Source organism: Falco rusticolus, chromosome 1 (genome assembly GCF_015220075.1).
Source record: "Falco rusticolus isolate bFalRus1 chromosome 1, bFalRus1.pri, whole genome shotgun sequence".
NCBI lineage: Eukaryota > Metazoa > Chordata > Aves > Falconiformes > Falconidae > Falco > Falco rusticolus.
The window spans coordinates 102,863,118-102,888,862 of NC_051187.1; the positions used below are offsets into that span (position 1 = coordinate 102,863,118).

General features: G+C 41.5%; 1 protein-coding gene across 1 annotated transcript in view; it reads right to left on the reverse strand.

The window, feature by feature from the left end:
* Positions 1 to 25,745, reverse strand: part of RUFY3 (RUN and FYVE domain containing 3) — a 57,853-nt gene that overhangs the window by 19,537 nt on the left and 12,571 nt on the right. Inside the window, 7 exon segments of the mRNA XM_037392335.1 lie at positions 55 to 120; positions 1,224 to 1,285; positions 1,964 to 2,087; positions 3,096 to 3,197; positions 4,930 to 5,047; positions 6,393 to 6,566; positions 15,600 to 15,653. Of these exon segments, the coding sequence (XP_037248232.1) occupies positions 55 to 120; positions 1,224 to 1,285; positions 1,964 to 2,087; positions 3,096 to 3,197; positions 4,930 to 5,047; positions 6,393 to 6,566; positions 15,600 to 15,653 (700 nt within the window).

Here is a 25,745-nt window from a genome sequence, read left to right on the forward strand (position 1 = left end):
CTGGTTTTAATTTTGTTATACTAGATAATAAAGAGTAAATAAATCATGTCTTACCTTAAATGTCTATTGAGTTCTTCTACATAGTTCTTCTGGTCCAAAATAGCAGTTATCTGACCATCTCTGGAAAAAAGTAGTATCACACAGCTCAACCATTTGGATTGAAAGACCTATGAGACACCACTAAACATCTAAGAGGAAATGTGGCGATGTAGCCTGCATGTCCAGCAGAGCACAAGTTCCTAGGTCTCAATGAGCCTGTGTCAAATATGTAAGATAGCAAAGCAGAGTTACAGCCTCTGCCTTTAGAATCAGCCACCGTCCTCTGACTTCTCAGAGGCTGCAACTGCGACACTCACCTGGATGACATTCAAGTGTTTTGTGACACACAAAATAGAGTGATTAAGGGACAACATTTCAAAGAGTACAGCAGTTATTTCAAATAAAAACCCCCTGGTTCTGCACTACATTTATATTGGACAACAGCCATCTCACCAAAATCCATTCAAGGAAAACTGTCAACAAATGCATGTCTTGCATGTGCTTCCAGCAGGAAATCTTAACTAAAGAATGTTTTAAAAATGAAATCATAGATAAAATAAATGCAATCAAAACGCCTGACCTTGAGAGATAATTATTACATATAGACCTGAATTCAAACAAGCAGGATTTCCTCAGGAGGAGGAAGTACTCTGGAAGAACCTCAGAAAACCACACCACCTGACCCATGTGTCATTGGGCTCACGCTGCATTTTTCAACCACTTGCTCTGAACATTGCACAGCTCCATTTGTGCATGCTGGCACAAGTAGTTTAGTCTATTATTACAGTTATCATCTCTTCCAATTGGATTATGTTTTTCCCCAAGGATGTTACGGTGCCAAAAATCCACTACCGTCCTGCTAGCCATACAACTGGTGAAGGCCACCAAGCTGCTTACCACATTTAAAGACAGGCAGACCTAACTCTGAAGAGGGTCACTTTTAAAATATTTTTATCTTCAATTGCCAGTTAAGGAAGAACACAGAATTTCTGGGAGACTCTCCTTTTCCCCTGCCCCCTCCCAATATTTCCACTATCTTATTTACATATTATGATTGATCACACAAGAACAATTCAGTCTAAATAGCTTTTTAATTAAAAATGTAGCAGCTTGCAGGGCAACCTGGAATACCTGAATACAAGTTACTAAGAGATAAGAGGCAGGGCAATTGTGCATGTACCTACCCTTCACTGCCTTTTGTGCTGTTCCCATCTTTCAAATACATTGAGAAATCAATAACTCCAACCTAGAGAAGAAGAATTTGCATTTTACATTAACCACTTTTTCTAAGACTAAACACTGTCCACAGTTGTGAAAGTTTAGAGTCATTCAGTTAGAACAGTTAGAACGTGTTGTATTACAGCAAAGATTCACTATACCAGTAATCTATCTGAAATTAATGAAAACATGGCCTATCTCAAGCAAAAATATATGAGGATAAGCAGCAAGCTGGCAAGCAAGGCTTGGGACGTAAGGACACAACATCCCCATCACCATATCTGTATATACCCTGCTTACACAAGCTGGGATGTAAGTGCATACAGGCTCATTTTCTTTTGTTTAACAGCTATAATGATCTCATCGCACAGCATGAGTGAATTAAGAGTTCTGCCCATTTCTCCCCTCATTTTGGCTAGGTCCTTCCCTGTTTTCGCCTCCTTTTCCATTTACTGTGTTTCACTCCACAGTGACCTGCATGCAGACCATAGCAAAGTGTAAGAGCAAAGAAAAAACAAAAATCCCGAGTCTCTGATGTCAGCGCTGCCAGCTAACTGAAGACCACAACCACAGTAACAAGCTTGTATTAGTCTTCTATTACGTATAGTAACAAACTCTTATCTCAGTTGATGGAAGTCTTCTCCAATGAAAAGTTCTTCCAATTTAAATGAGCAGAAAAAAGAATATTAACTGAATACCCAAGTACCTGTGAGTCCAGGTCTTCTCCCTTCATGCAGAAGTTCGCATCGATGACATTCAAACCTACTAGGAGGCCAGCAATGATGGCACCTTCTTCTTCCATCATCAGTGCATTAGGCTCATAAAATTCACTGTGGGATGCATGGCAAGAGAAGACAGGTGTTGCATCTTGAAAAATCAACTATTTTGATGGATCCAGCATGGGATCTCTGATACTTCATATGACAACAGAATGCCACCTCAGCCTTTACAAAAACCCAGGGAGTGGCACATAGTCCACATAGAAATGCACTCCTACATGCTATCTATATACTCCCACTCTGACTGAACAAATCTCTCAGCACAGTAAGTCTGCAAGTGACGCAAGGACCCAATAAGCAGAGGACCTGGTCCCTCACTGTCGAAAGGTGATGGAAAGCAAGCACCATTCCTGAGTAACCATACAACACACTGAAGATTTAAAACCGGGGCTTACTATCAAGAGTTTTTTTAAGTAGTATACTTCTACTACTCTACCACATTCTGTTGTTAACACAAGCCACTGCCACATCTTCCAGTGGACAACACCAGGTTCTCCCTTCTAACCCCAAGTGAGCTATGGATTTACATGGACAGCCAACAAAAACCTACTTGTTCGAATAAAGAAACACCAACATATTTATTAAATCCTACTCCTTTACACAGACATAGTAGTTCAAATCCATGGACTTTCAATTCAACTACAAAATTATTGCTGTTTTATGAGTGGGAAGCAGAGATAGAGAGAAGTGAAATGACTTGTTCCAAGTCAGATGGTAATGAAGTGACAAGGTCAGAAATAAATCCAGTGTCAAGATTTGGCAGACAGAGAATGCTGTATCCCCTCTGTACAAATATTTCACCCAAATCATCTCTTCAGAACCAAAATGTATGTTTATTCTGATAGATATTTGAGACAAAGTGAGGAATAACAGCTGCTGAATTAAGAAAGAATGCTAAGCATTTTTAAACCCTTAGAGGAAGCTCTGCATTTCACAAATATTACCATTTCTTAAAAAAAGCACATGCATACTTTACCATTTGGATGTAAAAGATTGTAAAGATCTTACAAGAGGGCAGAAGTGAACCTAACCTAATCTGAGAGTGAGCTCAGCACTCACCTGAGAAGATCCTTTCTGTTAATCAAGGCTTTCATGTATTCTGAAAGTTTCTTCTGCATTAGAGCCAGGCGAAGCCAAGCTCTTCCTCTACCCACAGGTGTCCTACAAAGGCCAGAAACAAAACCGTTACAGACATACTGCAATGCACCGTCAAACAGCTCTAATAATCCTGTTCTGTCTGAAGTTTCTGTGTCTCAAAAACAGAGCTGGCACTGGATAAACAGGAAAAATACAAGGTATCTAAGTGCAAATAGTTACAGACAAGTTTATCTAAGCAATCACTGCTTCTCTCCTAACTAATTATGTATTTGTTGCTATACTAACAATATTTCCCTGACTTTACCCCTGCTGGACACTGCTACACAAAGAGAGATCAGCTGCTTCAACATATCACCTTCTAATTCAAAATCAGTTTTGCATAAGGCAAGTCAGAAGAACGTGTATACTTCAGCTCAGCACAGACGCCCAAGCACTGCTCATTCAGGTAGGTGTTAAGTTAGGTAAGAATCCACAAACACAGCGGAAAACACAAATTCAGTACTGTTCTCTTCAGCTATTTTGCTCATTAACACGCTCACAGGATGCAACGGGTTATAGTCACCGTCCTTCCCCTCTCTGTTTCTCCTGGCAATGTGAAGCATGCAGCTTTAAAAATACTGATATGCTGCATCACAGCTCTGGCTCATCTATCCTGGCATGCTGGCCAGGAGCCAGCCTCAGATGCTCCCCAAAGGAAGGTGTAAATCCCCCATGTTAAGCAGTATTCTGATTAGAAGGAAATTTCTTTCCATCTCCAGCAGTCAGTCAAGCTGTCTTATACCAAATGACACGTGGGGCATTTTACTTTCTAACCTTAACTGCTACAAGCAACTGCCCATGTAAATCATCTTTGCTGCTCCCCATTCTTGACCTCACTAATACACGACATGACACTTCCCAAGGGTTAGTACGGATGCAAAGTTTAGAAACTTATCCTAAACCTGTTCTTTATTTCAATTTATTTAACGTTTCAATATTCTTTTACAACAAGGAAAGGCAGCAGGAGCTCTGGCACAACACTGTTGGCACTCCACACTGGTCCGGTAAGCCGTTCCAGGAGGAGTGCTGCACAGATCCCCAGTAAAAGCACTTGACCATATGCATATCGCTAAATACTAATCCAAAAGAAACTGTTACTGAATCTATTAATCTCTTCTTTCAGCAAAAGATTTAATCCTTAGTCCTGCTGCTCACACAAAAGCTTCCTTACATCTTTTTTCTATTCTCCAGGCTCAAAGCCTGTTTCTTTTTAGCACAGAATAAGCAAACCTGAATGTGATGTCTCAAATGACTGTGACATTTTTAAAAGCAACAAATACATGCTTAAACTGTTTTTTTTCCCCTCCCCTCTTTAACATAGGCTGGTATCTTCTCCAACTTGGTGACTGAGCTTCGCTTTTACAAAAACTTTACAAGTTTACCCAAATTTATTTAAAAGAAACATTATCTCTGTCAGCCTCAAGATTATGTAACCTGTAATCACCTTCCTTCCAATTCCATTCCTCTTCAGTCTGACTTCAGAAATAGAGTTAGTAAAGGCTGCTCCCATTCCCAAGACACATCACCACTCATTTAGTGCTAGCAATAAATGTACTGCTGTCTGTAAGACCCCATGCACTTAACACAGAAAGAATATACCCTATCCTCTCCTTCTGCAGATCCTTGATTAAGAGAGTAATGATTCATTTTTATCAGCAGAAGGTAGCATTCCTGTTTGCTCTTTGTTCTCTTCATCAGGATCCTTCTTACAATAAAAACCACATTATGTACTTGTGCAGTAGAAGACCGTACTTACTTCAGTCCTGGGAGATCCTTAACACTTGCTGTAATCTCTGCAGCCTCAGGAACAAGTTTCTCTACTAGTTCTAGAGGTCCCCAGAATGACTTATTTTGCCCAAGAAAAGTCTTTTTGGCTAGAAAAGAGAAAGATACAAAATGAGCCCATTAGGCCCATGCTGACTAAACACATTCTCAAACATGGTCAGAAGTGAATGAACAGCAGACAAAAACTGCCAGAAAGATTCTTCTGGGACCACTGCTGGGCAAGTACAAAAGACGACTTTTTATGCCCGAGTGTGGCAATTACTGGTGCCATTTAAATAAGGCAACAGAAGCTCCAGACAGATGCCAGAAAATATTCCACACATCCCCAGTATGCCAAAACAACAACATCCAGTGATAACCAGCAACTTAAGATTCACTTCCAGAAGACAAAGTTTCTCCTGGGATGCTGTCACTGTCCCTAAGTTACATCTGATATGTGCACAGTAATTTTCTCTCACTGACCATCACATTAGAAGGAAAAGGACGACGCCACTCTGAACCTGCTCCTTCTCCATAGCTGCTAGGGGCTTCTCGGTGCATCCTTTCCTCCTTCAGAAAAGCTTTCCAGCGATCCCTTGGTACTAAAGCTGGAAATTAATTTTACATAGTTCTTACTGCTACTTCACAGCAGCAGCCAGAAGACTGAGAACTCTGTTAACTTCAAACTTATGACCAGCAGTAGGGACGCTGCCAAATGGATAAACAAAGAAGCTGAAGAATAGGAACGCTTCTCCCTTGCACAATGTTACCCTAAACCAGCACAGGAATTGCTTCTTCCACATGTAACACTGAACACGACTGCTAAAGCAGCACCACAGGACGCACGTATGGGCGCCGGAGGGTGTTTAATATCCTCTGCTTTTCATCTTATGCTACTATCATGCAAGGTCAGGATATCAAGAAAGAGTCTGGTACTTGGAGTTTCAGTTGTGACTCTATATTATATAGCTAAATATATGCTCTGCTTGCTATTTGCAAAAGCAGCTTATAGGACATTAGCTGCACAAAGCCCAAATCCTCAGTTTTGACAGAACTATTGAGCAAGGACCTCCGTGTTGCGGTTCCTCTTCCAGCAAAAGGATTGTTGCATCCCTGAAGCACAAAGAAGTGCAGAAAAAAAGGGAGTCATGAGTTTGCTGAGGACCTAATTTTAACACTTATCACTTAGTTACACTCCAGACATCTAAAAAGTTGTTTTAAAAATGGCAAGCACCTGCAACAACTGAACTTTTCACCTGCAGTGTTATACCTCCAGCAGAGTTTTTTTTCCCTTCCTGTGGCCTGTCAAGCCAACTGTGATCACAGCAGTGACCCTGCTCAGCCTCCTTTTGGTCTAATGTAGATTACAAAACTAGATTTTTAAAACAAGATTGCTCTTTCTTACTCCTACGGTAGGACAAACAACGCGGGGGGACACCTCTCAAGCCAGGTTACCTTTCAAGCCATGTTTAAGGCAATGTTCCATCACAACGAAGAACTGCTGAAGAGGTGCATAGTCAGAGTCCAGCGTCCTGCCCAGATTAAGCGCCGATTCAATCAACCCCTTGATGCTCAATTTTGCCATGTTCATCAGGTTCATGCGTTCATTAGCCATGAGATAATTAGGATCTATAAAAAAAAGGAAGACACATACTGTTGAGCAACAAAAGCTATTTTTAATACAGTAAGATACCCCGTGTCTCTCTCTTTGCTCCTCAGCTTTGAAGACATTTTTAGGGGCAGTGACAGTTTCATGTGAGGCACTCCCTTCAGGCCTTTTGTTGAGAAAAATCAAAATTAACTAGCATTTTATGGCCAAAGCCACAATGACAAGGGAACAGGCGATATATCACATTAAGGGCACCTCAATACTTCAAATAACTACAAAAGTTCTGTATTTTCAAGAGAAGTTTGAAGACAGCTGTTAATATTGTGCTTTGCACCTTAACAACCAAATTATTGAATTTTAATGAATTATTGAATTATTGAATGTTAACAGCTGTCACTTGTTCCAACTCAAATCCCCAGCTACGTCTGGCTACTACAAACAGGGAAGAATTCCCCACTTGCGATTTGTCCTTCCACCTAAAGATCACCATGAATCCGCTCACACCTAATCCAGCGATGTGTGTGTCTATCCAGCCTTGCATCTTTCCTTCTCTTTTTTTCAAACCTGGATGTAACACAGAGCCAATTCCCATCTCTCCCTCTCCGTTTTGCCAACACTACTGTTTTTTACCACTGACTGTAAGGAGCTGATTTTCATGGCTCCTCTGACAGCTTGCTCCAAGTCCCAACGCGCAGGGATCTTCCAAAACTATATTCTCCCTCTACCACATTATAAATATTCCAATGTTTATACTTGCGTCTTGTTGCAAGAAACAAACACAGACCTGCGTCTTCCAAACTGCAGCCTGCCCGCAGGCCTCCCGCTCCCTGACCCGTGTAACGTGCCCGTGCCAACATCCATCCTTTCACAGAGCGCCCCTCTTCCCAGCCGCCACCAGCGCCTTGCCAGCCCCTCAAGGAACAAGCTCATTTACAACAGTACTGTCCCATAACTAGAGGGAAACTGTCCCATACCCACAACGAATCAAGTGTGCTTAAGCTTTAGGCCTGGAGATACACAGTCATAGAAATCTTGGCTACTAAAATGGTGTTGCATCAGTTGCAAGTTTTCTGTTTGTATCTGTTTTACCTACAATCTCACACCAAATTTTTGTGCTAAACTTCTCTGGTGCAAGCAGTTTCACCCTTTTATTAGAAGTTTCACACCCATTTACTAGAATAAATGTAAGGCACATTTATTCTAAGGCTGCTATAAACAACCATGTACCCTTGAACAAATTTGCCAGCTTCATGAGAGAAATCACTGCATCTAGCAGCAGAAACATGACCAGAGGACATCTACAACATCTAAAAACATTTAGGAGTGAGTGTCAGGAGGATGGGGCCAGGCTCTTTTCAGTGGTTCCCAGCGACAGGACAAGGTGCAACGGGCACAAACTGCATCGCAACAGGCACAAACGGGCACAGCTGAATGTGAGGAAAAACTTCCTTACTGTGAGTGTGACAGAGCACTGGGACAGGCTGCCCAGAGAGGCTGCCGGGTCTCCTCTGGAGACATTCAAAACCCACCTGGACGTGGATTCTGTGCAGCCTGCTCTAGAGGAGAACCTGCTTTAGCAGGGCGTTGGGCTAGATGATCTCCAGAGGTCCCTTCCAACCCCAACCATTCTGTGATTACCTGTCTAAGCACAGGGTACACATTTTATCTGCTATACTGACAAAAAATGCTTGCATTTAGCAAACAAGTAAAGCAAATAAACATTTGAGACTGAAAACCTTCAATTAGAACAAAAGGAGACAGATTTCTATTTAAAATGCAGGGGAGCACATAGCTAAGTTTGATGAAAGAAGTCACAAAAACATCTAGAAGTCCAAGCATGTTCCTTGGACAGGAATGGCTGTTCCTGCCGGCTCTGTGGTGCTCCACCACCCAGCCTCCCACAGCCATGCTCACCACCCACTGGGGTGTTCTCAAGCTCTTTTTGACTGTTTGGAATGTCCATCTCACCAACATACAGACAGCTGAGATAAGTTCCTATATCTCTCCTTAAAACATCTTCTCATGGTGAAGGAGGGGAAGATGCAACCTTCATCCTCAGTGGATGCAGTCCCTAAGTTAAGGCTTGCAGCAGTTTGGGTTTGTATTCAGCTGGTTTGCCACTGAGTGGGCATTAAGTCTCCACAAGGCAGCTGGACTTAACTGTCTGGATTATTCACAGTTCTCATCCTCTTGTCAATACAACTGTGAAGAACCATTTCTTGCAATTTAAAGTGCAACAACTTAGCCAAAAGAGTCCAAGGGCCTCTTCTTTTTCTGAGGCTATTCTTCTGAGGCTACTGCAGTCTCCTTCAGGACTTGTCCCAACTGTGCAAGTCATCATCCTGCTTCAACATGATGCTGATAGTGACAAGTCCAGTTGCTTCAATACAAACTCCTTGTCATCTCAAACGTACTGCCACTGCAATTAGGCATCTTGTCAGCACCCACCAGGCAAAAAGACAGCAAGGAGCAAAACTTTATAGAACCACAGAAAGACAAAAAAAAAAAAAAAAAAAAAAAAAATCACATTGTTCCCACTTCCCATCTTTGATACCTCCTGCAGGTTGAAAAGCACTGCAGGCCCAGTGGCCTGTAGCTGACGGGAGGAATATTTTGTTTCAGTAACCTATGGCTGAATCAGAAACAGGCAAGAAGAGGAGCAACTGCTACTATGCAACTGAGATTCCTTAAGCCAGACAGAAGGAGATACTGAAAGGCACCTCAGGGCTGGGAAACAAAGAAGTGCTACTGAACTACTACTGCAATAACATCCTCAATCGAAGAACATGAGAAATTATGAAAGGGAATCAAAAAAGAGCATGTGTGAAACATAGGAACAAAGGTGGATTTGCTGACGTGCCTTGGAAGCACGCCGTGGTGAGGTTCCCACAGCTCCAAGGCTTGCTGGCAGCCAGGCTGGCGAGGTCTCGTCACTGCTGCTCAGTTTTGGTTGGCCTGTCTGCCCGAGGACAGGCTGGTTTTACCGGGGATGCTGCTGATGACTTAAAGAAATACTCAGACCTAGACATGTGGCAATAGCAGTAGCAAGGCTCAAGTATACATCATTAAAGCTGAGAGCTGTGAAAAAATCCACAGTATAAAGGAGAGCAATGGGCCAGGGCAGCTGCCACTGTTCAAACCCAACACCACGGCTGCATTTCTTTAGCCTCTCCAAAAGCAGGTCAGGACGCCTCTCTTATGCCCTTTTTATTCTCCAGGATGAAGCAGTACCTTCCCTAAACTTCCCTGGAACCACCCTGGCAGCTACCGCACTAAGCGGCTCAAGAAGGGATGGTGTCTGATGAAGAAGGGGAATGTGAGGACAGCGCTAAGCAATGCCAGCTGGAATTGCCATCAACTGACAGCCACGAGCCTAGCTGCGCTCCAAGCCACATCTGCTGCCACGGACAATGCCTTCTTGTTCCGAGAAGTGGCAAACAAGCCCAGTTGTTCCTGTGCTTCCACTCAAATCTTATACTGCTGAGGGACAACATGATCAAACTCCCTGAAGAGTTTTGCTTTACTGACTGTACATTCTTCAAGCACAGATTGTCTTGACTCACATCTTACAAAAAGGCTGAGATTAGGCATTCAGAATTTATCTTCATAATTCTGAAAACTTCAGAGTCCTCATTTAGGAATGTAATTCTCATAGTAGCACTGGACTGTAGAAAGATTTAATTTAGTGGGTGATTTTTATTGCCTTTGCAGAACTACTACTACTTTAAGCTGATAGATTTGACACATACATAGAACAGATTACCTGTTTCGTGATTTGCAATCCATTTCACAATTTGCAATGTAGCTAACAGTCACCGTTACTAGAAATGCAGACTCAGGAAAAAAAAGTAAGACAAAATATTACACATGACTGCAAAAACTAAGTTTTGTACATGTAACTAAAAAAACCTGCTGTATATTTTCTTCTCTGTATTCTGCATAAACCTGCTGTATATTTTCTTCTGTATATTCTGCATAAAGCTCATAAACACCTCCAAGAGCATCCATCACAGGTGCCCGTCAAGTGTATATGAACATCACTACAGCATTTACTTCTAGTGCAGACAATTATTGTCACAAAATTGTGCTTTGCTTTGGTACTGTGATTCAAATTCTGCTCAGAAGAAGGTTATCTGGAAAAAACGGTCACCCCGCTCCCTTAATGCTTCTGGTAGCACAATTCCATCTACAGTATATCCGCACTTCTGGCCAAGACAGATAAACTCGCAGAAATCTCTAGAAGGTTTGAATTATCTGGAGCAATTTTGATATGTGCCCTCAAGAGTATGGTGCTGTGGTAAAAGAAACACATTGACTTTAAATGTTTTGAAGTCTGGGTTGAACATGATTAGTTGCCTGGCCAGGCTTTGAAGAGAAACTCCTATGCACACACATGCTGTGCATACCGATCTCGGCAGTGAGATCAGACCCTTTTGGAAAGCTGAGCGAGTGTGTCTTGAACATACCTAGAAGTTTTAAGACTTGACTGAAACCTTGTTAATAATCACAGCTGCTTTTTCTTTCTCCATATCAGGGGAATCGCAAGATACAGGAGGATACAGAGACCTCCTCTCCTCTCTAGTCAAGATGTTTCTTTGCCAGCCAGGGTCCGGCAGCGGCATGCCCCAAGCGACAAAGCTCTGCCAAAGCACCGAGTGGTCCTGCACCCACTGCCCCAGCGGCTCATCGCCCCCAGCAGCAGCAAGGCTGGCATCCACAGTGACTCTGTTCTGGTGGCAAATCAATGGTTAATGCAAAACTACAGAAGCCGTACAAGATGACTCCATGGAAAACGTTACTTTGGCTATGGTTATTAGCTAATTTGGATAACGGTAGAGTCCAAGGATACTACTCAGAATTAGGATCCTACTCTTTAATATACTCACAGGAAACCATAAGATTTCTTAAGAGTATCGAGAGCTGCTGCCTCACACAAACCTACACCGAGGTGAAGGGTATGCTTTTTGAGGCAAGGTATGTGGTTTTCCACGGGTCTGAGGCCTGTGACTGCTGTGTGTTCAACTGGGGTCAATACTATCCTAATTAAAAAAAAGCACAAATAAACAAGAATAATAGAGGGGTGCATGAAACACACTGAAGACAACTAGACTCTTTCAACACTTTTAAGAGCTAACGAACATCTGAGCTGATGAAAGCACTTAGGAAAAAAAAAAAAGCAGGGCTATGCTTTCATTTAAAACTAAAATGTGCAGTCACAGCCTCAAGAACTGAAAATTGTTTTCATCACATCAACTAATTAAAGGTTTCTGCTTCATTAGTCTGTTGTGAATGATGGTGCTTTGCATATGCAGCTTATCTAAGACTCTCACCTTGCAAACTGATTAAATGTTACATAGTATGAGACTGGGTAAAAGCCCAAAGATTTATTCCAAAAACTAAATTCTAAGTAATTTATACCATTGTTATATGCTCTGCGACCTATACACCTTTAAAAAGACAGGGTGAACAAGCAAAGGTGACTTTTACACCATCTGTAAGACTGTATGCTGGCTTTAAGTCAACCCAGACATTTTCTGCTTTGACAAGTCCAACTCTGATGTGCAACACAGATTCTCAGTTTGAGTCAGTATCTTCTCCAACTTCCTGTTTCTGCTTCTAATGCAAAAACTCTACCTGTGTTTTACTGAGCATGCCATGTCCTAAACCTTAAAAAGTAAAATCCTGGCCCTTACACTTTGCCTTTCCTTATGGTTTGGATTTCAATTGAACTAATCCTAAGTTCTCAAGACACTTGCTACTTAAATATTGTAGCTTCTCCAGAATAGATATGCTTTCTAACCAGCAACCTTGGACATATATATAGGATATAAGCGGTCATGCCTGAGCTGGACTTGCATCCCACTAGAACGACAGGGTAAAATCATCGGCTTATCTGACTGTTCCTTTAAAACACTGAAATCCAAGGTTTCTAAAGAGGTAAAACTGAGCCGCAATCATTCACATGCTAACAGCATGAAAAGCAAAGGGTTCCTGAGGAGCTCCCATGAAGATGTTCCCAAAAGCATTAAAAGCAAAAAGCTAGAACTTTGATCAAATGCAGGGAGTCATGAAACACTGTGAACAAATCTGCTCAAAGTAATGCCAATTAGTTAGCATTTCACAAAGGTTCTCCATGTGCTGAATCTATCTTAAATCAAGAATACAAACTTAAAGCAATCTGAAATTTAGAAAGGCTGCTTCTGTGTATGGAAGAGAAATGGAGTCCTGTAAACAGTTCAAACTGTATTCAGATGAACTGAGACATGTTCACGGTGAAACGCCTGCTTCCAAAACAAACCAGCCAGCTATCCGCAGCCCACCGAGTTTCAGTTAAGCAAATTCACATTAGGAAAGAAATTGGTTCCTGCCGCTCAGACTACCAAATCAAGAACACAGGTATAATTTCATATAAATGTGGAAAGCAAATCCCTAGATAAATTAAGAACTTTCATCATTTAAACTGGAGTTCAACACCGTTATGTATTTTTTAAGCTGCTTCTGTTTCCTGACACACTCTTACATTCAAATGCCTCCCCTGCCTTCCAGCAATGCAAGCCCCTGACTGCCATCACAAGGATGAGTTACACATTTTGTGTTATGCAAGCACTCTCTTGAAGACAAGCAGTAACGAAAATAAAAATGACGTGACTATTCACAGGTGAAAAGCAGCAGTACATCTGTTTCTGCAGATGTTTTATTCTACTAATTTTTTGCCTCTGTATTCAACATTCAACCCGTCTACTCTGAGGGACTGTGGATAAACTGTAAAGCAGCTGGACTAATGCCCCCTTACAAACTGAAATTGGATTTCTTAAGAGAAGAAACATTTTCACCGAGAGTTTAAAAGGTTGCTTCATTTGTTCTTGCTATTATGTCCTTAAAGTTGACTTTTGAGGGGGAAAGCACACTCCATGTCAAGCATCCGTCAGTCTCTCATCAGTCACCAAAGAGGACAGTTTCCCTGCACTCGCCAGGTATGCAAGTTTCAAGAAAACAGAAGAGGGTGGTGGTTATGGGAAACAAAGATACAAGTGCAAACAAACAAGACATTTCAAATGTATCCCACCCCAACAAAATAAACGCAAAAAATATGTACAATTTTTTTTGTTCTTTTTTTGGGGGGGGCGGGGTGTGTGTGTGTGTGTGCACGGAGGGAAATCTCAAACCTTTTTTGTTTTTTTTCCTTAAAGACTACCTTGGATGTGCCCTCAGCGGGAGCTGCTGGGAAAGCAGTGTTAGCTGTTGTACCAGGAAAGAGAACCTCCCCCGCAGCTGTCGAGCAGCCTGCTCTGTTCACGAGCCCACTGCGCAGAAGCCCAGGCATGTAACCAAGCACAGCAGTTAAGAAAAGGCACTATCCACAGAAGCTGAACAGCAACAGATCAGTGTAGTTAACGCATCAAAACTAATTTTTGTGTGCAACACACCCTCTTTATACCATTCGAATTTCCAAATATAAATAAAAATAAGTTTTGCTATGTCGTGGTTGATTTTGCTTTTTTTCTTCTGCCAGAAACATGCTTAAAACTACCTGCACTGGAAGGTTTTTCCTAAGTGAGTCCCAAACGTAACTGCATTACTTTGCCAAGTATGTAATTATTACTTAACTACCCATTATTATTCTAGGAATAATTGCAACTACATATTTTAAGATAGCTGTATCCTTCCTGGTATTGCTCATACTTTACCCCCTATTTATAACCCTGAGTCCATAACATAAACCCGCTTCACTTAATTTCACCACTTTGCTTTACCAATTTCTGTTTCAATTGCTTATCTGAGCTATAAAGAAAAAAAATGCAGGTTTTGATTAACACCCTACCACTGAGGATTTTTAGACCAAACCTGAATAAAACACTGGTAAGAAACCGCCCACCACAGTCTGTGGATCTGCAACCCACACCACCTTCCAAAACACTCAATACACAAATTGGCAAAAAGAGCTGAAATGCATTTGCCGACTTTATTCCTTCGGGATTATCCGTATGAGAGTAACACAATTTATGCTCCCAAGTCTTCCAGACATCAAGAACCCTAGCTTTAGCTTCTGATTTGAGATTGCCATTTCAAAAGAATTTCGCCTGTATAAATATCCCTAACCATCCTTCTATATTGAAATCTATGTTCTTCCTAACAATGAGCACTTAAAACTTCTTAGCCACAAAAGGAAAATTCCTTTCTTATTCCCTTGCCTCTGAAAGGTATTCGCCTTTTGTGCTGTAAACAGTTTCATCCCAAGCATGAGCAGTTGTATTCAGTCATCAAATTACAAATTTGAGTGCATGCTGAATTTGGGATTCAACTATTTCACGTTTGCACCATTTTTTAAAATAAATTAAGATGCTCTATAAAAAAAAAAGTCTCATTTAGTACTTCACAAGTTTTAATCAAAATTTGAAATACGAGTTTTAGAGTCAACTGTGCAAAGGCTCAAGTTGATAAATGGAAATATTTCAGAAGATCTAAAGCTTTGGGAGGATTTTTTAAATATTTTTTTAAATTTAGCTTCCGTATATTACTGCAACCATTTAAGCTGTATTTATATCAGGCTCGGGAAAATAAATGCATCAGAAAGTATTTAATGTAAGTAAATCAGCCACTTGCTGATTCACTTTTTCCACCTCCACTTGAAATCAAAAATTTTTGAAACATTTTTCTAAGCAACATTGTATGCACATATTTTCAACAGAGAAATCAGTAAGAATTTAGAAACTAGAAGTGATCACGTCTAACCCATGAAGAGGCTGCTAAAATTTAGAAGAAAAGCCTTCACAATATCAATTTTAAGTGTAAATTAACACAATTGCAAGCGCAACACATACACTCCAGTGATCAAAGACATTTTCTTTAACAGCAGAAACCAAACAACCAGAGTGCAACCAGTACAGCATGTTTCGGCTTCAAATCTGGTTGAACCAGACAAGCACGTTTAGAAAGGCACAGCTATTGGCACTGGCAAGGAAAACTGTATTTTGCACTCAGGCTCACAATAATAAGGAAAAAGCCAATCATCAGTGGAAATAATAGCTGAAAGATGTTGGTGTGGCACGCACCTTCAGTATCATCACGCAATTGCTCCACCACATCTGTCAAATCCTCCCAAGAGTCTTTGCAAACAGCAAAAAGAAAGGAAAAGAAAGAAAATGTCATGCAAGCCGTGATCTAAAGGAAAGATTCAAAATCAAGGTATAAGAAAAGGATAACTGAAAGGGAGATTTGCATAATACAAGACTTAATTCACAGTGGCAAGAGATTTGCAAGTCAAAAGGTTTTATTAGTCTGCACAAAGAGTACAGCAAAGCGTTGTTTTTTCCTTAGGAGTCAAATTAAGGTAGGCTTCAGTAAAGCTTTAGAAGGTTTGTTTCTTTCTGCATTAAGACAAGCAACATTTTTTGCAAAGCACATCCTAAAAAGAAAAGCAAGAAAAGCATTATTTTGTTTGCAAGATCAAAGCACTGAACTTTGGATACTTATGCAGTGTCAGCATTTGCTTCATTTTCCTCCTACCCAGCGCCCAAACCCACCCCCCAAACAGGGAAATACAGCCACACACAAAAGCAAGCGTGTTTCAGGTAAAGGACATACCGAGGACGTTTAAAATAAACAGAGTTTTAACTCCATGACGACCATCACTCCAAATGCAAAATCTCACAGAGGTGATCCAGCTGAACCTGGATGCCAGTCACAGGTTTAATGCCGTCATTCTGGTGAACAGCTAAGGCCTCGATCAGGACACCACCTCTGTCTCCTTGCCGGGAGCCCGCAGATGGCCGACAGGCACGGGGAGGAGGCAGGTGTCCTTGGAGAGAAGCAGGCAGGACAAGGAAAACTTGTTTCAGCACACCCACTAACTCCCTGGTTTCAAACCCAGAAAACAAAGCCAGATGGAGCCCTGGAGGGTCTGAACCCGGTGGGATTTTCAGCTCCCTACTTACGTGTCCCCTCTCCCTGGCACTCATTTGCAATCGGTTGAATGTCGGCAGCACAAGGAAGGTTCTATTCCCCATGACGGGCCAAAGTCCTGAGCAAAGTACACAGGCTTGCTAGGACCTCCTCCCTCCCACAGCAAAGCTACCGCCAGCCTCCCGCAGCTGTAGGAGCCCGTGCTGGCTAGCCAGCAGCATATTCACAGCCACGCTGAATGAAAAAAAATAAACAAACTAAGTCCAAATAGCAGTACAACCAACAATTCAACTGATCCCCAAAAGCCTCCTATGCTGCAATACCACCGACCAACAGTCTTCTCATCCTTTGGAACCGTTTTCTTCACGTAGTGTGTTTTTAGCTATCATTTTTCCTGAGCCAGTTCACCTCTTCCCCTGCAGCTAAGCACTGCCAGGAAAAATGTCTTCACGGAAAGGTGGTCAAGCATGGGCACAGCTGCCCAGGGAGCTGGTGGAACCACCATCCCTGGGGGCATTTAAGAAATGTGCAGATGCAGTGCTTAAGGACATGGTTAGCAGTGGGCTCGGCAGCACTGGGTTAATCGTTGGACTCACTGGTCTCAAAAGTCTTTTCCAACCTAAATGATTCTGTGATTCTAATACCAAGAGCAGAAAACCACCATGCCTTGGGTCCTGCCCACATACCCAGGTTGAAGTGATCAACTGCTTTCGCACCAGCAGGGATTTCTCCTCTCCTTGTCAGGGGTGAAGGACAGTGAGCACAGTCAGGCTCACCCACCCCTGCTTGTGAGGAGCAACAGGGAGCTCCACAGAATCATTCCGGTTGGAAAAGACCTTTAAGATCATCAAGTCCAACCACGAACCAGCTCTGCCAAGCCCACCACAGTCTAGTAACCATGTCCCTAAGCACTGCATCTACGTGTTTTTTAAACACCTCCAGGGATGGTGTTTCCACCACCTCCCTGGGCAGCCTGTTCCACTTGAGGAGTTCCCTGCTATCACAACAACGAAGCCCTGCTGATGCTGCCACACACACTACACTTAGGGCTTTTGGTCTTTTATTACAGGTGTTACAGCTTCCTGAAGGTTCAGGAGACTCTTCACAGCTCACAGTGTGTTGGAAAGGTACTTTTTGAGGCTGCCTTGGTGGGAAGACAAAATTGCTACAGCCTTGTTAACAACATGGAGATTGATCATAGATTCGCTAGAACAATCAGAAGTGGACAGAGACACAAACCCTATACTAACAATCTAATCAACCCACTGCCTTCATTCCTCTACAACAGTGGACTGACATGTCTCTGATGCTTTCCTGGACCCTACGGCACTCTTACCTTGAGGTGCCGAAAATTGGGACTCCATAACTCATGGGTCACTTTCACCACTTTCATTATTTTTTATTTTATTTTTAAGGACTTAAAATGCAGATGTTCACATGATTGAGAAATTCAGTGTTCGTAAAAAAATGCTCTATGTAACAACACTACATAAACCAGGTAATATGGCTACTATTTTCCACCTCTGTTTCTAGGATTTCTGAAAAGGAATCTGATGAGGACCTAGCTGCACATGCAGTGATTTATTTAACAGCAATTTTCATCACATGCGAAGATCAGAACATGATTCTGATGATCCCAGAATGCCTCCTTGCACACCAAGACTTAAGCCAGACTTAATCACCAAATGGTCTTTTATCTAATACTGAGAGTTTGGGGTTTTTCCTTAATCTCAACAGTGAAGACCATCTCATAATGAAAAAAAGATTCACAACTAGCTTTGGTAACAGGGACAGAGAAAATTGCCAGGCTTCATTTGATCTTTCACATGATATCTCTTTGATTTTGTCACTTCAAACTCCTCCCCACACGCACCATTGTAGCCTCCAATTATTTAAGCTCTCTACTCCTCTAAGCCTCTTTTTCTTTGCTCAGCTCCGTATCCAAAAAACACCCAGGACCTCCAACCTATGACAGCTATTAAACGACAGGTAGTGAGGCTTATACACAGAAGAAACGGGTTTGCGTTCTCATCACTTCAATTTTATTTTATTTTTGAAATCAACACAGGAAATCATCCAACTGCACCAGATCAGCATGGTCCAATCGGCCCAGCACCCCACCTCACTTAACATCTGCGCTACCTTTTCCAGAAAGGTGCATGAAACCTCAGGCAGCTCTGCTGGCTCTATCTGAACAACTGCTACCCACTTCATGGTAAAGCATGAAGATGTCTTCTTTTTTCACCCTTCGCAAGTGGTTCATGTAAAGCTTAAAGACAAACATCCAGCAGAGTCACAAGTATTTTCTTCTATTATATCTCTACAGGCAATAACCCTACCCTCTTTCTAGCAAGAAATACTTGCAAGAATTGCAGGAATTTATATCGGCACAAAGGCACTATGAGATTTGTACAGATTTAGAGGCAAAAGCATCCATTTAATTAGCACTTCCATATTTTCATTCATTTCTTCATGCATCTAAAATCCATTTGCATACGTTTAATTTCTTCTTTCACATTGTACAGTTTTCCCCACTTGTCTGGAATTTCCACCAAATGGGGGGTGGGTGGGGAAAACTTCACACACACACACAAAGAAATAATAATTAAAAAAAAAAAATCCCAAAGACCTGCAACTTGATAGTTTCCATGCTCCTAATCATGGTACATCTAAGACAAACTCAATACTTCTTGAGCATTATGGAAAAATATTAGACTGTAAAAATACTGATGTATACCAAGTTTAGAGAACAGGACGATCAGGACTTTTAAGTCTTCATAATATGATTACCTCTTTCCAACTAGATTCCTAGGAAGATTAGTATCGTGGAATCGAATATTCTACTGGAATACATACACAAGCAAGTTCTTTACAAAGGAACTGGAGTACTTATCACTAATATATTAATCATGGAAATCCCATCCATTATTTTAACTATAGTTACTCCCTCCTCCGCTCTGCTGGCACAGCAGCAGCGTTCTCACCTGGTTTGCCTGCCAGAGGCAGCCCCGCAGCAGCCCAGGGTCCCCTTTGGGCTCATCTACCCTGCTTAGCACTGGGGCAAGAAACCCCTTCAGAGCCTCAGCGACGCGACTGCAGCTGCAGTAGGGCACTGCAACTTCAGACACTCTTACAACCAACCACAAAGTCTGTCAAATCCAATGTAAAATAAGGCTTACCCAGGCATTTCAGCCTTTGCTAACAACTCCAACAAAACAAAAAAAGTCATCTTAATGAGCAGGGATACTAAAGTATATGAATAAGTAGCTTCTCTGTGTTATGACTTCGTTCCTGCTAATCAGAATGCTTAAGAAGAGGTGGTGATTAATGAATGCTGAATGATTACATACAGGAAGAAAACAAAAGCTTTCCCTCCTAACTTGATCTTCCTGAATTTGCTCCTATCTTAATTTTCGGTTTAGTATTTCTACTACATACGCAATACCTAATAGTTACACTGAAATTTGGAACAACTCATGCAGCAATAAGGGATATTGCCAGTGGACACACTTTCCCATGCAAATAAAAGCTTTTTAAAGTAAACCCTAGGAGAACACACCAGCATTCAAACTATTTCATGCTGCTATTAAACAGAAAGAGTGCTTCCCTATATATTTTTTAAGACCAAAGCTATTATACCCTAAAATAGGGTTGGGAGGAGAAACCTTTATGCAAGGCTACCACCATACCTCTCCAACTCCCACCCAGCACTGCACTGCAATACAATGCTCCTACACCACTGGGCTGCTGTCAGCACGGTTGTGCGAAAGTTCAAGTCCAAAGGCAACACTGCTGAGCAGCGAGGTGCTACACTACTATAGCTACACTACTATACGGTGCTGGGAAAACGTGCTCCGTGCAAAGGCTGAGCATGTCAAGGGGAAGTCAAGATTGTGGCTTCTTACACTGTGAGCAGAACAGGGATAAAACCAGCATCCAAATCACATTATAGGGGTTCTGAATAACTGTCGCATGAGCAGAAACTGGCAAAAATTCCCAAATATACAGCAGAAGTATCCCTGTAACAGGCACTAAACACATGCCCTTTAATAAATGTTGAGAAGTTCCCATAGCCCGGTGCTGCACAAAACACTATATATTCTGCTCAAACTGCCGACAGAGCATGCATTCGGTGAGAAGTCACATGCAGTGAGCATTATCAACTCAAACACAGCAGCTTAGACTATACCGGGATACCGCCTACGAGCAGACTCCCACGATTCGCAGCAAACTGAGCAGCAGCACTGCAAGTTCCCCAACACACACAGCCTCCTAGGCCATCAATCCTCCATCTACGTCTTCTTTACATTTATTAGGAAATATCTTGCAAACGCAACTAGGAGGATGGAATACTCCAAACTTCTTATACAGCTACGGCATTTTTTCATGTGTCAAGACAGATGCTCAGAACAAAGCAAGGAACCCACACATCCTTTTTATAGTTTCCAAGCATGGTATGAGAATTAAGTTCCTCCAAAGACACATTAAATCGGTCAGGATCTTTAAATTTTTTTTTTAATTACAGAAGCTCTTAACAAATGCATGTGGAGGAGCTGAGAAGGCACTAAAATAACCCAAAATAACCCAAACCCAGCACCAATTTTGGGAAGTGAAAACTGAGCCTGATACAGAAATTCAGCACAAGTGAAATGTCAAGTTATGAGTTACGCCTGCTTTGGCTGCTATGAAAGGCTTGACCCAAATCTGTAAAGTATTTTTGTACAGATGCTTACGGAAGACATTAAGTCTGTTGAAGAGTTATAAACAAGCAAAACTTCAACAAGACCAGGGTGCCCAAGTTCTGTTTACTGATAAGGAAAGGAGTTATTTTTAAACCTTGCCCACAACAGCAGTCAAGATAAATACTAAACACATCAGCAGCTGAATGCCAATGCCAGCAAAGACAACTAGACCATATGCGGTCAAGGCACTAGTGTTAAATCCCCTCTGCTCCTGCCTGTTCATTTGCCATGACTGAAAAAAAAGTTCTGAGGAAAGAAGAAAAAACAACCAACATTTCTAAAATATGACCTACAAAAGTGCTGAGTTAGTTAGGACTGAACACTAAACACAGGAATTGAGATGATGATCAAGCGAACCAAACCAAACTGCAAACAAAAAAGCCAAGCAACAAGGGTGACTTTCACCCAATCCTCCCTTTTTTACTCAACATCTTTCTTGTATCTAGGCCCTAATATTCAAAGCAGTCCAGGAACTCTTCACTTTCTCCTCCAAAAGGAAAGACCACTCCACCGTGCCTCATCACCATGCCCAAGGCAGAGCCCCAGAAGTTACAGCAGCACTTCTCACATTCACTAAATGGCACTTCCAAGGTTGTAAGTGAAGTTCTACAGTGACCATGAGGATAACCGTAACTGATAGTTTCCCTGCCAGTTATGCCTCATTATGCCCCACATCAGAAACAGTACTGTACATATTCCAGAGAGGGATGCCAATGGAAAAAATGCTGACATATGTGCTCTTTAGAAGGTTAATTATGGGATTATTTATCGGATTTTAACTTTCAGTCTGCTGCTCTAACCGCTTGCTGTTCTTTTTTGGGCCAAAGCATCCCATGACACAAGGGAAAGTTGGAAGAGCTTACTGAGAAATGCTGAACATGCGTGACAAATTGCATTCACATCTTTTTTCTTTAAGGCTAACACATTCTCCTTCATTATATGGACAAATATTACTTCTATCATCAAACTGAAACCTATCGTCACATTATAGTATTCAACCACATTATCTCATATTTGTTGCCTTAGGAATGATAAATAATACATTTAATAAAAAATAATTGAACTGGTCAAGAAAGAAAATTAGATGCTGTTAATATCATTGGAGGCATGTAATGAATTTTTTTTCAGATGAGACTTGCAAATCAGATGGATCATGAAATATCACAAAAGAAAAGGGACCAGTGAAGACTCTTTCAGCATTATGTTCAAACACCTTGCAATCCAAAAACCAAGGAAGTGACCAGAGCACCTGCAGCCTAGAATGCCAGGAACAATCTATTCAGAACTTTCCAAGTAGCTTAAGCAACAACATTTTTTAAAACCCACTACATAAAAATCCCATCTCCAAATACACATGTACAGAGAGAGAACCTTGCACAAAGAAGAAAAAGTCCGTCCATTTCACCCTGCAACTTCTGTCTGGGAAAGTTGCTTTCAGAACAGGAAGGCTGGCGTAACAGATACTAAAAACACTTAACTCCCATGGAAGTACTCCTGCACCAGTGCATGCCTGGCAGCAAATCCCAGCTATGTGTCCAGAGCAGGAGAGCAACAAGGAGAACACAGAGTGCTTTGCTGCTGCTGCCGCCCCAGGGAGTCTCCACTCTCCTCTCACCTACAGCTGCGCTCTGCTGACACTCCTGACCTTGCCGCTATCTGCTCCTCGCAGACAATTGTTAATGTTACCCGTTTCCTCTGACCACAGCACACACATCGACTCAATCCTCGCGCTGCTATCCTGCACCTTCTCTGTTCACTCAGTAAATGCATCCTTATCCAGCACCCAACAGCCCAGAGCTGCTTTACCTCACAGTACAGCACCAATAGCTTGTGCTTTCATTATAAATCATGACAATTAACTGCAATATTTTTAGTGTAGGACTGTTATGAGATATTTTTTTTTTTTTAAGGCCACTGTCATCACTCATCTGGCAGCATTAAGGTCACAGACTGACACGATCGTCGTTCCTACACCATGGACACTGTGACATAAGTTGAGGCTTGCACTGCACCAAAAGAAATAGCAATCACAGAGCTATGGAAAACAGAGGAGACTAAAAGTAAGAAAAGGGGGGAAAAAAGTACAGAGGACTCGTGCCCGTTACAGACATAGGGCAAGAAAACAGCAAACATACATCACATATGTTAATGGTGTAACCCCACCTTAAGTTTTATTTCTGTCTCCACATGCTTACCACCAGACATTTCTGTGTGTTGCAACTGCATGGAGTTACACAGAATGTTTCTTCATAACCAGCCTCATTCCAGAGGGCAAAACACGAGTAACTGCTATGGGAAATCTCTCATTTTATTTTGGCTCTTGATAGTTTGCACAAAGAAAAAAACCCACAAAACAAACCTACTTGCCTCCCCAACTCCGCCTGCCAAATCTTTCACTTCCTATCTCAGTTGATGCCTAGAGGTTTCTCTGAAACACTTGTGATTCATCATCAACAGGGGAAATAATTTTTTTAAATTATTTCCCAGATAAATAATTTTTTTATTTTCCCACATTTCCTAGGTCTGACTTCATTCAGACTGAACAAGCTTAAGAAAGCAAAGAAAACAACTCTCAAATGTAGTTTCTTAACTACAGCATTGAAAACTTTAAAACATAAACCAAAATTATATAGTATCCCTGACATAGGTTTCACCCTGGCCTTACAGTGCACTCACTCACGCTCTCTCTGAATTACTTGAAACCAGCTGCAGGGCTGGCACATTGTGCTAAATGTCCTGAAGAGCTTTTTAAAACTTAATCCTTCCTCCCCTTTGGTTCAGAGTCAAGTGTCCATCTTCTCTTGGTCACCTCCCTTTCTGCATGGCTTGCGATGGGATTCAGTGTAAATACAGTGAGCAGGACATCTCATCCCTGGGGAGATGAGCATCTTCCTTATGTTACTTTTCAGCACCTGCTGTCTGGATTATGAGACGTAACTGCTAGTCAAAAGATTTATGACCATTAACACACTGTAATTAATCTATCTTGCCTATTATTGACTTTGCATTTGTTCTATTGAATCTGGTTGCCAGTTCCTTCAAGCTCAACCCATTTCAGGGTTTCTGCCACCACGTGTATTTTAAGAGGTACTTTTCTAGCACATGAGTTATCTCGGGCAGTTCTGTCAACATGTGAATGGTCCCTGCTACTCTCAGTACAGTGTTTACAGCAGATCTGTTTTATAATAGGAAAGGCACGATCCATGGAGCAATTTCACCTCTCTCAACAGTTTGCTCTCTGTATTCCACACAACTAGAGAAAACCTCAACCAAAGTCAGAGTGACCAGGTTTTCCTCCTAGGTGTTCTCTGGGGACAGACGAGGCTTTACACCAGGACCCCAGTTCCCCCCCTAGCAGAGCCCAGTACAGCAGATGAGCCCTCATGTCCCACAGTTCTCTCCAACTAAATGGTTCTGTACCTCCTCACCAACAATAGGGAGATTCTCACCTCCTCCATGCAAACTGAAGTTCCAAGAAGGCTGCCAATTTGCAACACAAAAAAATAACTCGTAAGGACAAAGAAACACAGAAAAATACTTGAACAGAAAATGGAGAGAAAAGGTGCAATCTGAAGGATGATGCAATAAAAGTGCAATAAATTACAGGGCAAGAGGTATTTCAGCACTGAGAAGAGCATTTGGTTTTTCTGAAGAGCTGCACAATTTCTACTCAGGGCATTTTACATGAGCATGCGTCTGCAACTAAAACTTCTAAATTACTGGTAAAAAAAAAAAAATCTGACCTCAGCTATCAAAAATTATACCATGGAAAAGATAACCTCATCTTTGCATGTTATAAAGATAGCACTCCATTTGCCCAGTTTCGTGCAAATAGAACAGGATGTTAAATACATAAAAAAGGGGACACTGTAGTTCTTACTGTATGATCTGAATTTACTTGCAACTGTCATCACGTGTACTTCTGTTCTCAATTACAAGCTGATCCCATGAGGATTAAAATTTCCATTGCTCTCACATGAAGCTCCTGTTGATTATTCAAAGCAGAAATTTAACATCCAGTAAAACTGTGCAAGGCCATTTTGCATTTCATAACTTCTCCCAAAAGCTGAGATCAGCGCTCAATCCCATATACACACGCACTCTTGAACGTGCAACAGAAATACAGTCAAGACGTTTTTCATACCTCAGTCCCTAAAGATGACTCAATGATCATTATACAAATTGCAAACAAAGAAGAGCTTAATAGCCACTTGTGTCACATTTCATTTTGTCATGCCTGCATAGCAAAGTTCTGATTACCTAATTAAGAACCACCATTTGTTTAAAAAAAAATATTAATTTTTCTAAGTGGATTTACAGTACATAGCAAAATCAGCTTATTTTCATACACACCAAATTGTACCAAACAGTTTAAAAAGGAAAGTAATTCCCTTTACTGTTAAATTTAGCATCCACGTTACATGCTATATTAAATACATACAGTCTCAAGAAACTCAGTAACTACACTAATGCATTTAGCCTTCTGCTACAGGCTACTTTTCAACTGAATAAAATTTAAGTTTTGCTCAGAGTTACACTCAAAAACTCCAACTC